The 12698-nt window shown below is 43.0% G+C and overlaps 1 protein-coding gene across 1 annotated transcript in view; it reads right to left on the bottom strand.

Annotated features, from left to right (window-relative positions):
- Nucleotides 1-12698, bottom strand: part of UBR5 (ubiquitin protein ligase E3 component n-recognin 5) — a 140877-nt gene that overhangs the window by 111450 nt on the left and 16729 nt on the right. The window contains exons 2-4 of the mRNA XM_073330413.1: nucleotides 1595-1639; nucleotides 1046-1127; nucleotides 797-873 (exon numbers count right to left, since the gene is read on the bottom strand). Coding sequence (XP_073186514.1) covers nucleotides 797-873; nucleotides 1046-1127; nucleotides 1595-1639 — 204 coding nt within the window. The remainder of the gene's footprint in view (nucleotides 1-796; nucleotides 874-1045; nucleotides 1128-1594; nucleotides 1640-12698) is intronic.

The raw sequence follows: 12698 nt of genomic DNA, 5'->3' as shown, positions 1-12698 counted from the left end.
GTCTAAAGTCTCAGGGACTTAGTCTGGTAACATACCAGCTTAAGCAACACCCTTGGGGAATACTCCAAACTAATCTAACTGCAAAACAGTAAGGTGTATACTGAGATACGGAAAGCATGCCTAATAGATATTCATGTCAGCGATCCATTGTTTTCTTCTTACAAAACAAACAAAAACAAAAACAAAAACCCCACCTTTTCAATAGAATAACTGCAAACACATATATATTCTAAATTACTTTGAAACGAGGTAGCCTCTGAACTTCATGTTTAATTTAAGGTATATGTACAGACTGCAATTGTCAATGTTATTTCTGTAAACCAGAGGCAACAACTTGCTATTTTAGCATTAAAAAGATTGTTTTAAGCCCACATTTGAGTTATTTTGATAGTAGTCTTATCAAGAGCACTTACCTGGGCTAAAGTTAATGAAAGTCCTTCCAGTCGGGACCACTGTCAGAGTAGGTTCAATACGGGGCTTAAACACACAAGTCTGTTCCTTTCAGAAAGTTTTTTTTTATTATTATGTTAAAGAGATTCTGTAGGACTTTTATCATCATTTTGATACTAGGTATACCATTTCTTTCAACACAAAAATATAACTATCAAGCTAGAACTGAACTGTTTGACTACATCATCACAACCATTGTAGCACACCTAAAGATTTCCTACATGGTACTAGCATTCATTTTAAATTTTGAGGATAGAATTCAAAGACAAATATATAAGAAAATCCAGATTTATCCATTTCAAATATCTGATGAGTACAAAAAAAAAAATAAACCAGTATTTCTTACCCATCATTATTGTCAGGTTTACCCAATTCCAGTCTGTCTGGCTGAACTGAAAAGCCAATCCTGCAGACTCTACCGTCCTATTTTTAAAATAAGAAAAACGTGTCCAAAATTGAAATGCAAGGCAGAATTAGAGAAAAATCAAGTCTTCAGTTGCTTAATTAATTCAGTTGCACTAATTTAATATTAAAAAGGATTATGTTTAACCATATGGTTTCAAATTTGTTATGAGAACAGATCTGAGCAATTTACCTCAAGAAGAAATGCAGCATGATTTGGTCCCACCACACACTGTTTAATAGTAGCCTGTTCCAATACATTCAAAGGGGGGTGGCTGAAAAAATAAAAAGGGAGCATGTATAACATTTTAAAACTTTTGAACTCTGAACAAAAATTAAGTGCTATATGGAAGATGCAATGATGGTTACGGATATAAAACATTTAAAATGACTAAAAATATACATTAGTTGAAGCAACTATGATGTATTTTCAGTCATTACGCATGGAAAAGGCAAAACAAAACCATAAAAGGTGATAAAGGAATATTGTATAATTTTATTTCGGTCAGCAATAAAAAGTGGAGTCTATACTCCAAATTAAATTCAGTTTATGAGGTTGATGCTTACTAATAAATAATCAACAGCTAGACTTCCTACCTAGACAAAAGTTACCTTTTCAAAAATATATATAAAAAAATAAACATTAGTAGTAGAAATGTATATCTACAATGTAAACTTTTGCTTGTCAGTCAGAAAAATTGTTTTGCTGAATGGTTTTACAGCAACGGCTAATATGTCTTACCTATTTAAATTGTATTTGTTCAGCTTCTCTGAAACTTCCCTTAACCTGCAAAAAAAATAAAAAAAGTGCATGCTATATATATGAAAGATATCCTGTATTATATGCAAAGTTCACTTAATCAGAATATTTGTTTTGTGACATGATTTATTCTGCTCAACCTCTTACCACAGCAGCATAACTCTACTTGCAAACACATGGACTGCCACTTAATAATGAAGTTACATTTCAGAACACAAGTCATAAGACAAATTGTGCAATTCAGTGTTGGACACAACATCAGTAGGCAACAAAGTTATATTATAGCAACGACTCACTACTAGGTAGTGATGAAACCCAGTACAAACACTGCAAGATGCCAGGACACTGCACTACAATTTTGCGGGAACCAGCCTCAATTCAACAATCTACTTTAGGATTTTATGCTGCCACCCATTACCACAGAATCCAAGTACATCTTTTTGCTCCCATTTCTCACTCATTTTTGGTTGTTGGAAAGAAAAGGGCATACATTATTCCTGTCTTGTCACCATACCCTTCCTAGCCAATACATATTACGTAACACAGGCAAACAATGATTAAGGCTGCGATTTAGTCACGGAATCAGTGACTTCCAAAGACCTCCGTGAGTTCAGCTCTCCCCCAGCGGGCGACTACCACCACTCCTGGCTGTCAGTGGAGGGGGACGATGGAGCTCCAAGGCCCCATGGGTGGTGGGGGTCCGTGGAGCCTGCACCCAGCTGCCCAGGCTCCCCATTTTGTCATGGATATTTTTAGTAAAAGTCAGGGACAGGTCATGGGCTTCCCTGACTTTTACTAAAAATATCAGTGTGGAACCATGGAAGATTTTAAACCAACACATGATTCTCAAATAAAAAAAAGTGAGGGGAAGGGGAAAAGCTCAAATATAAACATTGTCAAATAAAGAGATAAACGATAAATGCAACTTGATGTAGGAGATCAAAATAGGTAGACAATTCAGAGAAATATTTATTATTCAATAGTGCCAAAGATATGGACCCAGCTCCAAAAAGCTTAAAAAGTCTAACATTTACACAAACATCTCTGAGATGCTCTTTATGACACCTAATTGATTGAAAGATCTGAGCTTGAACAGAACCCACAAGAGCATGTATCCAAGGCCAAGGGCTGCTCCACAGATGGGACAGAGTCCTCAGGGACCATGCAGTAACTTCCATTCCCCCTCCCCATCTCCGAACAAAGTTTGTTTCTAGGCAGTGAAGCACTCTCAGATTGAAGATGCTTACAGTGCAATTTAGCCAACAGATAAGCAGGAGTTCAGAGAGCGCTTGCTCTAATTCTCTCTCCTCAGTGATCACAGTGCCTAATCTTCAGAATAAGAAGATTCAAAGACTTAGGATCTACACACTTTGGATCCAAATGTCTGCCAGATTTAAAGGTAATACTTTAATTTTGTTGGGAACCAAAGCCACGGGAACTCTTACCCTACCAACACTGTACAAATACTGCCTGGATAAGGAAAAACTAAATGCATATAACAATCTTTATGGAGAAAAGGGGTAAGTCTGGTACAGAGAGCATCTTCTCTGTAAGCAATAGTCTCCCAAGCATTTCAGAGCACAGGAACACTTGAACGCCTACACTGCAATGTGAGGTGTGAGTGCAGCACATGTAGACATAGCTAAGTGAGCTGCAACATGCTCTATGGCCCTCACCCCCAACAGGCACCTTGGATTCATGATCCCCAGTCTCTACACCAGGATCTTATTGGGCCCTGAGGAAGCAGCATTATGGCTATCCTCCCCCATCTGGATATAGGACATTTAAAAAGTCTCTTTACACCACACTCCAGATCTTTTATGCAGCATAAAGGAAATGAAGCAGAGGTGAAGATCTCTCCCTCAATGTTTAATTACAATCCATAAATGGGCGGAGGTATAAATCAGGTATAAAGGTATAAATCAGGACATGCTCACTTGTATTAGTAGGATTAGCAAAAAGATCAAAAGGTACCGTATGACCTTTATGTAATTAAACATTTAACTATTATAGGAGAGCTAGTAGTCCCTCCTATAGTTAAGTTTGCCTAAAATTTTCATTATAAGACTCTCTTTTCAGTTGCTTATAACTCTGCCAAACATAAAATGTTCAAGTTGCAATTCTCCATGCCAGGTGTTTGCCTAAAAAAAAGTTTCATTTTTATTTACTTAATCATTTTTTAAAGTTTCAACTAGAACTGTTCAGATGTTTCCAAGCAACAAGATTAAGAAAAAATGTTTTTAACCCATGTTACAATTCTTGCAACTCTTTTGTTGAGAAGCTCTAGCGCACACATGCTTTGGAGACAATGTGGAGGGGGGACGATGCCTTTCATATTCTCTGGTGTGGGGGATGTGCCTTTTGTCACCCCTATGAAAATTCACTCAAATTTGACCAAGTTATGAACCTTCAACAAATGACAATTCACACATCCTCAGTAGAGGCTTGTTAAAGTTTGACAGTGATATACAATCACCAACCACCTGACCAGAATGGTGATGGTAAGATTAGCAGGGCTGTAAAAATAGAAAACTCAATAATAATTATCCCCAATAACTCAAAAACTCAATAATCCCCATATTAACATATCACCTCAGGACAGGATGTAGAAATAAAGTTTCTTGACACCACAAATAACTGCTTCTTGGAGCAGCTAGGTCCTGAACCCACAAAAGGAGAGGCAATTCTTGATTTAGTCCAAAGTGGAGCACAGGATCTGGTACAAGAGGTGAATATAGCTGAACTTCTTGGTAAGAGCAACCATAATATAATTAAATGTAACATGCTTGTGTGGGAGAAAACACACCAAAGAACCCCACTACAGTAGCATTTAACTTCAGAAAGGGGAGCCACACTAAAATGAGGATGCCAGTTAAACAGAAATTAAAAAGGTACAGTCACAAGAGTGAAATGCCCACAAGCTGCACGGAAACTTTTTAAATACGTCATAATAGAGGCTCAGCTTAAATGTATTCCCCAAATTAAAAAAACATACTAAGAGAACCAAAAAAGTGCTACCATGGCTAAACAAAGTAAAAGAAATGGTTAGAGGCAAAAAGGCATCCTTTAAAAACTGGAAGTTAAATCCTACTAAGGAAAACAGAAAGAAGCATATACTCTGGCAAGTCAAGTGTAAAAGTATAATTAGGCAGGCCAAAAAGGAATTTGAAGAGCAACAAGCCAAATGCTCAAAATCTAACAGCAAAAAAATGTTTAAATGCATCAGAAACAGGAAGCCTGCCAAACAATCAGTGGGGCCACTGGAAGATTGAAGTACTTAACGGAGCACTCAAAGAAAACATGGCCATTGTGGAGAAGCTAAATGAATTCTTTCCGTAAGTGTTCACTGAAAAGGATATGAGCAATTCTTTTTAGGTGACGAATCTGAGGAATTGTCCTTGATTGAGGTGTCCGTAAACGAGGTTTTGGAATAAACTGATAAATTAAACAGCAATAAGTCACAAGGACCAGATGGTATTCACCCAAAAGTTCTGAAGGAACTCAGATATGAAACTGTAAACTACTTACTAACTGTGCTACGTAAGCTATCACTTAAATCATCTTCTGTACTAGATGACTGGAGGATACCTAGTGAGACAGATTCTTTTAAAAAGACTCCAGAGGTGATCCTGGCAATTACAGATCGGAATGCCTAACTTCAGTACCAGGAAAATTGGTTGAAACTATAGTAAAGAACAGAATTATCAAACACACGGATGAACATGACTTGTTGGGCAAGAGTCAATGTTGCCTTTGTAAAGAGATATCATGCGTCACCAATCCATTAGAATTCTTTGAGGGAGTCAAATAAACACATGGACAAGGGTGATCCAGTGGACATAGTGTACCTGGACTTTCAGACAGCCTTTGCCCTGGCCTACACTACGAGTTTAGGTGGAATTTAGCAGCATTAGATCGATTTAACCCTGCATCCGTCCACAAAATGAAGCCATTTTGTCAACCTAATGGGCTCTTAAAATTGATTTATGTACTCCTCCCCGACGAGGGGATTAGCGATGAAATTGACATCGCGGGGTCAAATTTGGGTTCGTGTGGACGCAATTCAATGGTATTGGCCTCCGGGAGCTATCCCAGACTGCTCCATTGTGACCGCTCTGGACAGCACTCTGAACTCGGATGCACTGGCCAGGTAGACAGGAAAAGTCCTGCAAACTTTTGAATTTCATTTCCTGTTCGGCCAGTGTGGCAAGCTGATCAGCACAGGTGACCGTGCAGATCTCATCAGCAGGGGTAACCATGGAGTCCCAGAATCGCAAAAGAGCTCCACCATGGACCGTCTGGGAGGTACTGGATCTGATCGCTGTATGGGGAGATGAATCCGTGCTATCAGAACTCCGTTCCAAAAGAAGAAATGCCAAAATATTTGAAAAAAATCTCCAAGGGCATGAAGGACAGAAGCTATCACAGGAACCCGCAGCAGTGCAGCATGAAACTTAAGGAGCTTAGGCAAGCCTACCAAAAAACTCAAGAGGCAAATGCCCGCTCAGGGTCAGAGCCCCAGACATGCCGCTTCTATGATGAGCTGCATGCAATTCTAGGGGGTGCCCCTACTACTGCCTCACCCCTGTACATGGACTCCTGCAAGGGGGGAGTCTCACGCAACAGGGATGAGGATTTTGGGAACGAGGAAGATGATGAGGAGGGGGAGGTTGAAGATAGCGCACACCAGGCAAGTGGAGAAACCGTTCTCCCCGACAGCCAGGAACCGTTTATCACCCTGGATCCAATACCCTCCCAACCTGGGCTCCTGGACCTTGAAGGCGGAGAAGGCAGCTCTGGTGAGTGTACTTTTGTAAATATAATACACGGTTTAAAAGCAAGCATGTTTAATGATTACTTTGCCCTGAAGACTTGGGATGCATTCGCGGCCAATACAGCTACTGAAAAAATCTGTTAATGTGTCTGGGGATGGGGCAGAAATCCTCCAGGGACATCTCAATGAAGCCTTTGCAAAAGGTTTCTGGGGAGGGCAGCCTTATTGTGTCCTCCATAGTAGGACACTTTACCAAGGGAGGCCAGTAGCACATAGTCTGGAATCATTGCATAAGAAAGCATAGCAGCGTGTGGTCGGGGGTGTTTGCTGGCATTCAAGCAACATCCGTTCTTTATCTCTCTGTGTTATCCTCTGGAGAGTGGTATCATTCATGGTCACCTGGTTGAAATAGGGGAATTTTATTCAGGGGACATTCAGAGGTGGCCATTCCTGCTGGGCTGTTTGCCTGTGGCTGAAAAAAAATCATCCCCGCTGTTAGCCATGCGGTGGGGGGAGGAGTGAAACTATCATCCCAGAGAATTGGGAGGGGGGGTGGGGTTAGTTGGGTTTGTGCTGCACATTAACATGAAAACATCAGCCCCTCCTTTTAAACGGCCAATGTGTCTTTTTCAATTTTAATCTTTTTTTCCTCCCACAGCTGCAAATGTTTCAATGCTGTGACTAGCATCTCCGTCGAAGAGGCTAGCGCAGATAAGGCGAAAAAACCGCACTCGTAATGAAATGTTCTCTGAGCTCATGCAGTCCACCCAAACTGAAAGAGCCCAGTAGAATACGTGGAGGTAGACATTGTCAGAGTCCAGGAAAGCACAAAACGAACGCAAGGACAGGAGGGACGCGCAAGAGGATAGATGGCTGGAGCAACAGAAGAAGTGGCAGCAGCATGAGGAAAGGAGGCAGGATGCAATGCTGAGGCTATTGGAGGATCAACTGATATGCTCTGGCGTATGGTTGCAGTGCAGGAAAGGCACAGACCGCCACTGCAGCCCCTGTGTAATCAACCACTCTCCTCCCCAAGTTCCATAGCTTCCTCACCCAGATGCCCAAGAACGCGAGGGGCGGGGGGGGGGCGCTCCAGGTACCCAATCGCTCCACCCCAGAGGACCGTCCAAGCAACAGAAGGCTGGCATTCAATAAGTTTTGAAGTGCAGTGTGGCCTTGTCCTCCTCTCCTCTCCCACCCCACCTGCTGCTTCCCTCCTTCCCCACCCCTCCCAGGCTACCTTGGCAGTTATCCCCCTATTTGTGTGATGAATTAATAAACAATGCATGAATTTGAAACAACGACTATTGCCTCTGCAAGCGGTGATTGAAGGGGGGACGGGAGGGCGGTTGGCTTAAAGGGAAGTAGAGTGAACCAAGGGGGCAGGTTTTCATCAAGGAGAAACAAATAGAACTGTCACACCGTAGCCTGGTCAGCCATGAAACTGGTTTTCAAAGCTTCTCTGATGTGCACCGCACCCTCCTGTGCTTTTCTAACCGCCCTGGTGTCTGGCTGCGCGTAATCAGCGGCCAGGAGATTTGCCTCAACTTCCCACCCTGCCACAAATGTCTCCCCCTTACTTTCTGAGATTCTGTGGAGCATACAGCAAGCCGTAACAACAATGGGAATATTGATTTCACTGAAGTCTAACCGAGTCAGTAAACTGCGCCAGCGTGCTTTTAAACGTCCAAATGCACATTCTACCACCATTCTGCACTTGCTCAGCCTGTAGTTGAACAGCTCCTGACTACTGTCCAGGCTGCCTGTGTACGGCTTCATGAGTCATGGCATTAAGGGGTAGGCTGAGTCCCCAAGGATAGCTATAGGCATTTCAACATCCGCAACGGTTATTTTCTGGTCTGGAAAGTAAGTCCCTTGCTGCAGCTGTTCATACAGACCAGAGTTCCGGACGATGCGAGCGTCATGTACCTTTCCCGGCCATCCCACGTTGATGTTGGTGAAATGACCCTTGTGATCCACCAGTGTTTGCAGCACCACTGAAAAGTACCCCTTTCGGTTTATGTACTCGCTGCCTTGGTGGTCCGGTCCCAAGATAGGGATATGTGTTTCGTCTATCGCCCCACCGCAGTTAGGGAATCCCATTGCAGCAAAGCCATCCACTATGACCTGCACATTTCCCAGAGTCACTACCCTGGATAGCAGCAGCACAGTGATTGCGTTAGCTACTTCAATCACAGCAGCCCACACAGTAGATTTGTCCACTCCAAATTGATTCCCGACTGACCAGTAGCTGTCTGGCATTGCAAGCTTCCACAGGGCTATCGCCACTTGCTTATGAACTGTGAGGGCTGCTCTCATCTTGGTATTCTTGCACTTCAGGGCAGGGGAAAGCAAGTCACAAAGTTCCATGAAAGTGCCCTTACGCATGCGGAAGTTTTGGAGTCACTGGGAATCATCCCAGACCTGCAACACTATGCGGTCCCACCACACTGTGCTTGTTTCAGGGGCCCAGAATCGGCGTTCCATGGCATGAGCCTGCCCCATTGCCACCAGGATGGCCAAACTGCCGGGGCCCATGCTTTGAGAGAAGTCTGTGTCCATGACCTCATCATTCTTGACACCACGCTGCCATCGCCTCCTCACCTGCTTTTGCAGGTTATGGTTCGCATATACTGCATGATCATGCGCAAAGTGTTTACAATGCTCATAACTACCGCAGTGATCTGAGCGGGCTCCATGCTTGCCGTGGTATGGCGTCTGCAGGAGAGCAGAGTGGCAGCGGAAGCAGTGATTCAATGATGATGGTTTGCAGACCTACTGCACTGTCTGCTGCCAGGACACCACAGCTGAGTGGGCTGCATGCTTGCCGTGTTATGGCAAGACAAGAGCAGACGAGCAGAGCTGCAACGGAAGCAGCCCTGCGAGACCACCAGGAGAGCAGAGTGGCAGCGGAAGTGGTGGCTGATGACCTGCAAGGTGAATTCATGGGAGCAGGAGAATTCATGGGAGCAGGAGCCCATGATAGACAACATGGAGAAATTCGCTACCGAGACAATAGCAGGAGAGCAGAGTGGCAGCGGAAGCGGTGATTCAATGACGACGATTAGCAGTCCTACTGCACCGTCTGATGAAAGAAATATGGCGCCCGCACAGAAAAAAGGCGCGAAACCATTGTCTGCCATTGCTTTCACGGAGGGAGGGGCAACTGACAAGTACCCAAAACTACCCACAACAATGTTTTTGCCCCATCAAGCATTGGGAGCTTAACCTAGAATTCCAATGGGTGGCGGAGACTGCAGGAACTGTGGGATAACTACCCACAGTGCAACGCTCCAAAAGTCGATGCTAGCCTCGGTACTGTGGACGCACTCTGCAGACTTAATGCGCTTAGTGGCGGGGGACACAATCGACTGTATAAAATCTCTTTCTAAAAATCGACTTCTATAAATTTGACCTAATTTCATAGTGTAGATATACCCTTTGACAAGGTCCCTTACCAAAAGGTCTTAAGCAAACTAAGAAGTCTTGGGATAAGAGGGAAGGCCCTCCCATGGATCGGTAACTGTTTAAAAAGACAGAAAACAAAGGGTAGGAATAAATGGTCAGTTTTCAGAAAGGAGAAAGGTAAATAGTGGTTTCCCCCAAGGATCTGCAATGTGACCAGCGCTATTCAACATTCATAAATGATCTGGAAAAAGGGGTAAACAGGTGGCAAAATCTGCAGGTGATACAAAATTACTCCAGCTAGTTAAGTCCAAAGCAGACTGTGAAGAGTCACAAAGGGACCTCACAAAACTAGGTGACTGGGCAACAAAATGGTAGATGAAATTCAATGTTGGTAAATGCAAAGTACTGCACATTGGAAATCATAACCCCAACTATACATACAAAATGATGGGGTCTAATTTAGCTGTTACCACTCAAGAAAGATCTTGGAGTCATTGTGGATAGTTGCCTGAAATCATTGGCTCAATGTACAGCAGAAGTCAAATAAGCCAACAGAAAGTTAGGAAGCATTAATTAAGGGGTAGATTTAAAAAAAAAAAAAATCATTATTCCACTATGTAAATCCATGGGACGCCCAATACTACATGAAATTCCGGTCACCCCACCACAAAAACAATATACTAGAATTACAAAAGGTACAGAGAAGAGCAACAAAAATGATCAAAGATATGGAACAGTTTCCATATGAGTAGAGATGGAAAAAATAGACTGTTCAGCTGGGAATAGAGATGACAAAGAGGGGATATGATAGAGTCTACGAAATTGTGACTGGTGGGGAGAAAGTGAATAAGGAAGTTTCAGAGTAGCAGCCGTGTTAGTCTGTATTCGCAAAAAGAAAAGGAGTACTTGTGGCACCTTAGAGACTAACCAATTTATTTGAGCATGAGTTTTTGCGAGCTACAGCTCACTTTCGCGTAGCTCACGAAAGCTCATGCTCAAATAAACTGGTTAGTCTCTAAGGTGCCACAAGTACTCCTTTTCTGAATAAGGAAGTGTTATTTACTCCTTCACATAAAACAAGAACCAGGAATCACTCAATGAAATTAATAGGCAGCAGGTTTAAAACAAACAAAAGGAAGAACTTCTTCACACAACACACAGTCAACCTGTAAAACTCATTGCCAGGGGATGTTATGAAGGCCAAAAGTATAAGTGGGTTCAAAAAAGAATGAGGTAAGTTTCTGGAAGTTAGGTCCATCAATGACTATTAGCCAAGATGGTCAGGGATGCAACTCTACGCCCTGGGTGTCCCTAGCCTCTAATTGCCAGAAGCTAAAAGTGTGGATGTCCAGGGATGGATCATTCTACGATTGCCCGCATTGTTCAATCCCTCTCAAGCAACTGGTATTGACCACTGTTGAAAGACAAGATACTGGGCTAGATGAATCATGGCCATGCTTATGTTCTTATGAAAATTCTGAGGAGTCCATTTGAACTAAGCGTGCTCCAATCCAGCAGGGACTGCAGGGACAAAGCAGGACATTCCCTACAATTGCTATTCTAGGCTGCTGTGGTTTCAGAAAATGGCACTGAGAGCAGGAAGACTGTTTCTCCTTTTCTTCCATTCTGCTTGGATGCTAGAAATTGGAACACAAGAGAAACAGTCTGATTGGAATGCAGAGAGGTGAGGAATTTGGAAGGTGGTGGAAGGAGAGTGTATAGAATCTATTGGATGGAGAAGAGCAGAGCAGGAAAGGAGGCGGGTAAAGAGGTTGTACAGATGCAGAGGGGAGGGTGTTGGGACACAAAAAAGGGTGCAAAATGGAACAGGAGATCGGAGCAAGAGACAGGATGGATTGGTTGGCTAGAAGCAGGGAGGACACATAGTCAAGAGGTAGATAGGTTGCACAGAAGAGGCAGACAGGCTGTGGGCACATGGGTCTATAAATACTACAAAACAGTCACCTCTGGAACCTGGAATTGAATCAATTCTTACCAAGTCTCAACATTCCTCTGACATCAGCAAATAGCTGTGATACCCACCAGCAAAGTACGTGCCTCTATCCCCCTCTAGTAGAAGTCCACATGGCCTCTACCACTACCACTTACACCATATGATCAAGAAGAGATAGAGGACTGTACTGGGGATCTTAAGATCCCAAACCTGCTGATGACCTAGGATCACTATTGTTCCATATGACGGTGTTTTTTTTTTAAATGTTAACATATAAAAAAGCTAGGAAATTATATTTAAAAACCTAACATTAAAAGAATGTTAAGATTGCTAAGCCAATTGTTTGAAAGTTAGGAAATCCCAAAATTAAGGTTGCCCATGTAACCTTAATTCAACCTCCTTGTGCATAGGCATCATGATATATATAACCTTTAAGCATATGATCACATACTTATTTTCCCCAGGACCCCTGCCTCGTTTAGTGCACAGTATGGACAACACTTTGGGAATGAATCAGAGTTGTGTAGTGAATGACACTGTTTCTGTAGGACCCCCTGCCTCACTCGTTGCAGAAGTTTGAAGGTGGGTAGCGAATGAGGCAAGAGACAGCAGGAGGAAATAGGACTGCCTCACTGTTAAGGAATTTGAACATCACACTGTAGAACTGGATTCTAACCCTGCCCCCGCTACAGAGTTCCTATGTGACTCTGGCCAAGTCACTCACACTTAACCCAAACTTTTCATGGGGGATCACTAACTGTGCACTCCTCATTTTCTAGATGCCCAACATGAGACACCTGGGGCCAGATTTGCAGAAGTGCTGAGCACTCACAGTTGCAACTTAGGTCAACAGGAGCTGTGCTTTGAACATATAAAATACTAAGCACTCTGAAAAAAACCTGAAGTGTCACTACTGGGCTTTAATATGAATGAATATGAACTTACGGGAA

This window comes from Lepidochelys kempii, chromosome 2 (genome assembly GCF_965140285.1).
Source record: "Lepidochelys kempii isolate rLepKem1 chromosome 2, rLepKem1.hap1, whole genome shotgun sequence".
In the NCBI taxonomy this organism is placed as follows: Eukaryota; Metazoa; Chordata; order Testudines; family Cheloniidae; genus Lepidochelys; species Lepidochelys kempii.
This window is presented reverse-complemented; position numbering and strand designations above follow the sequence as displayed.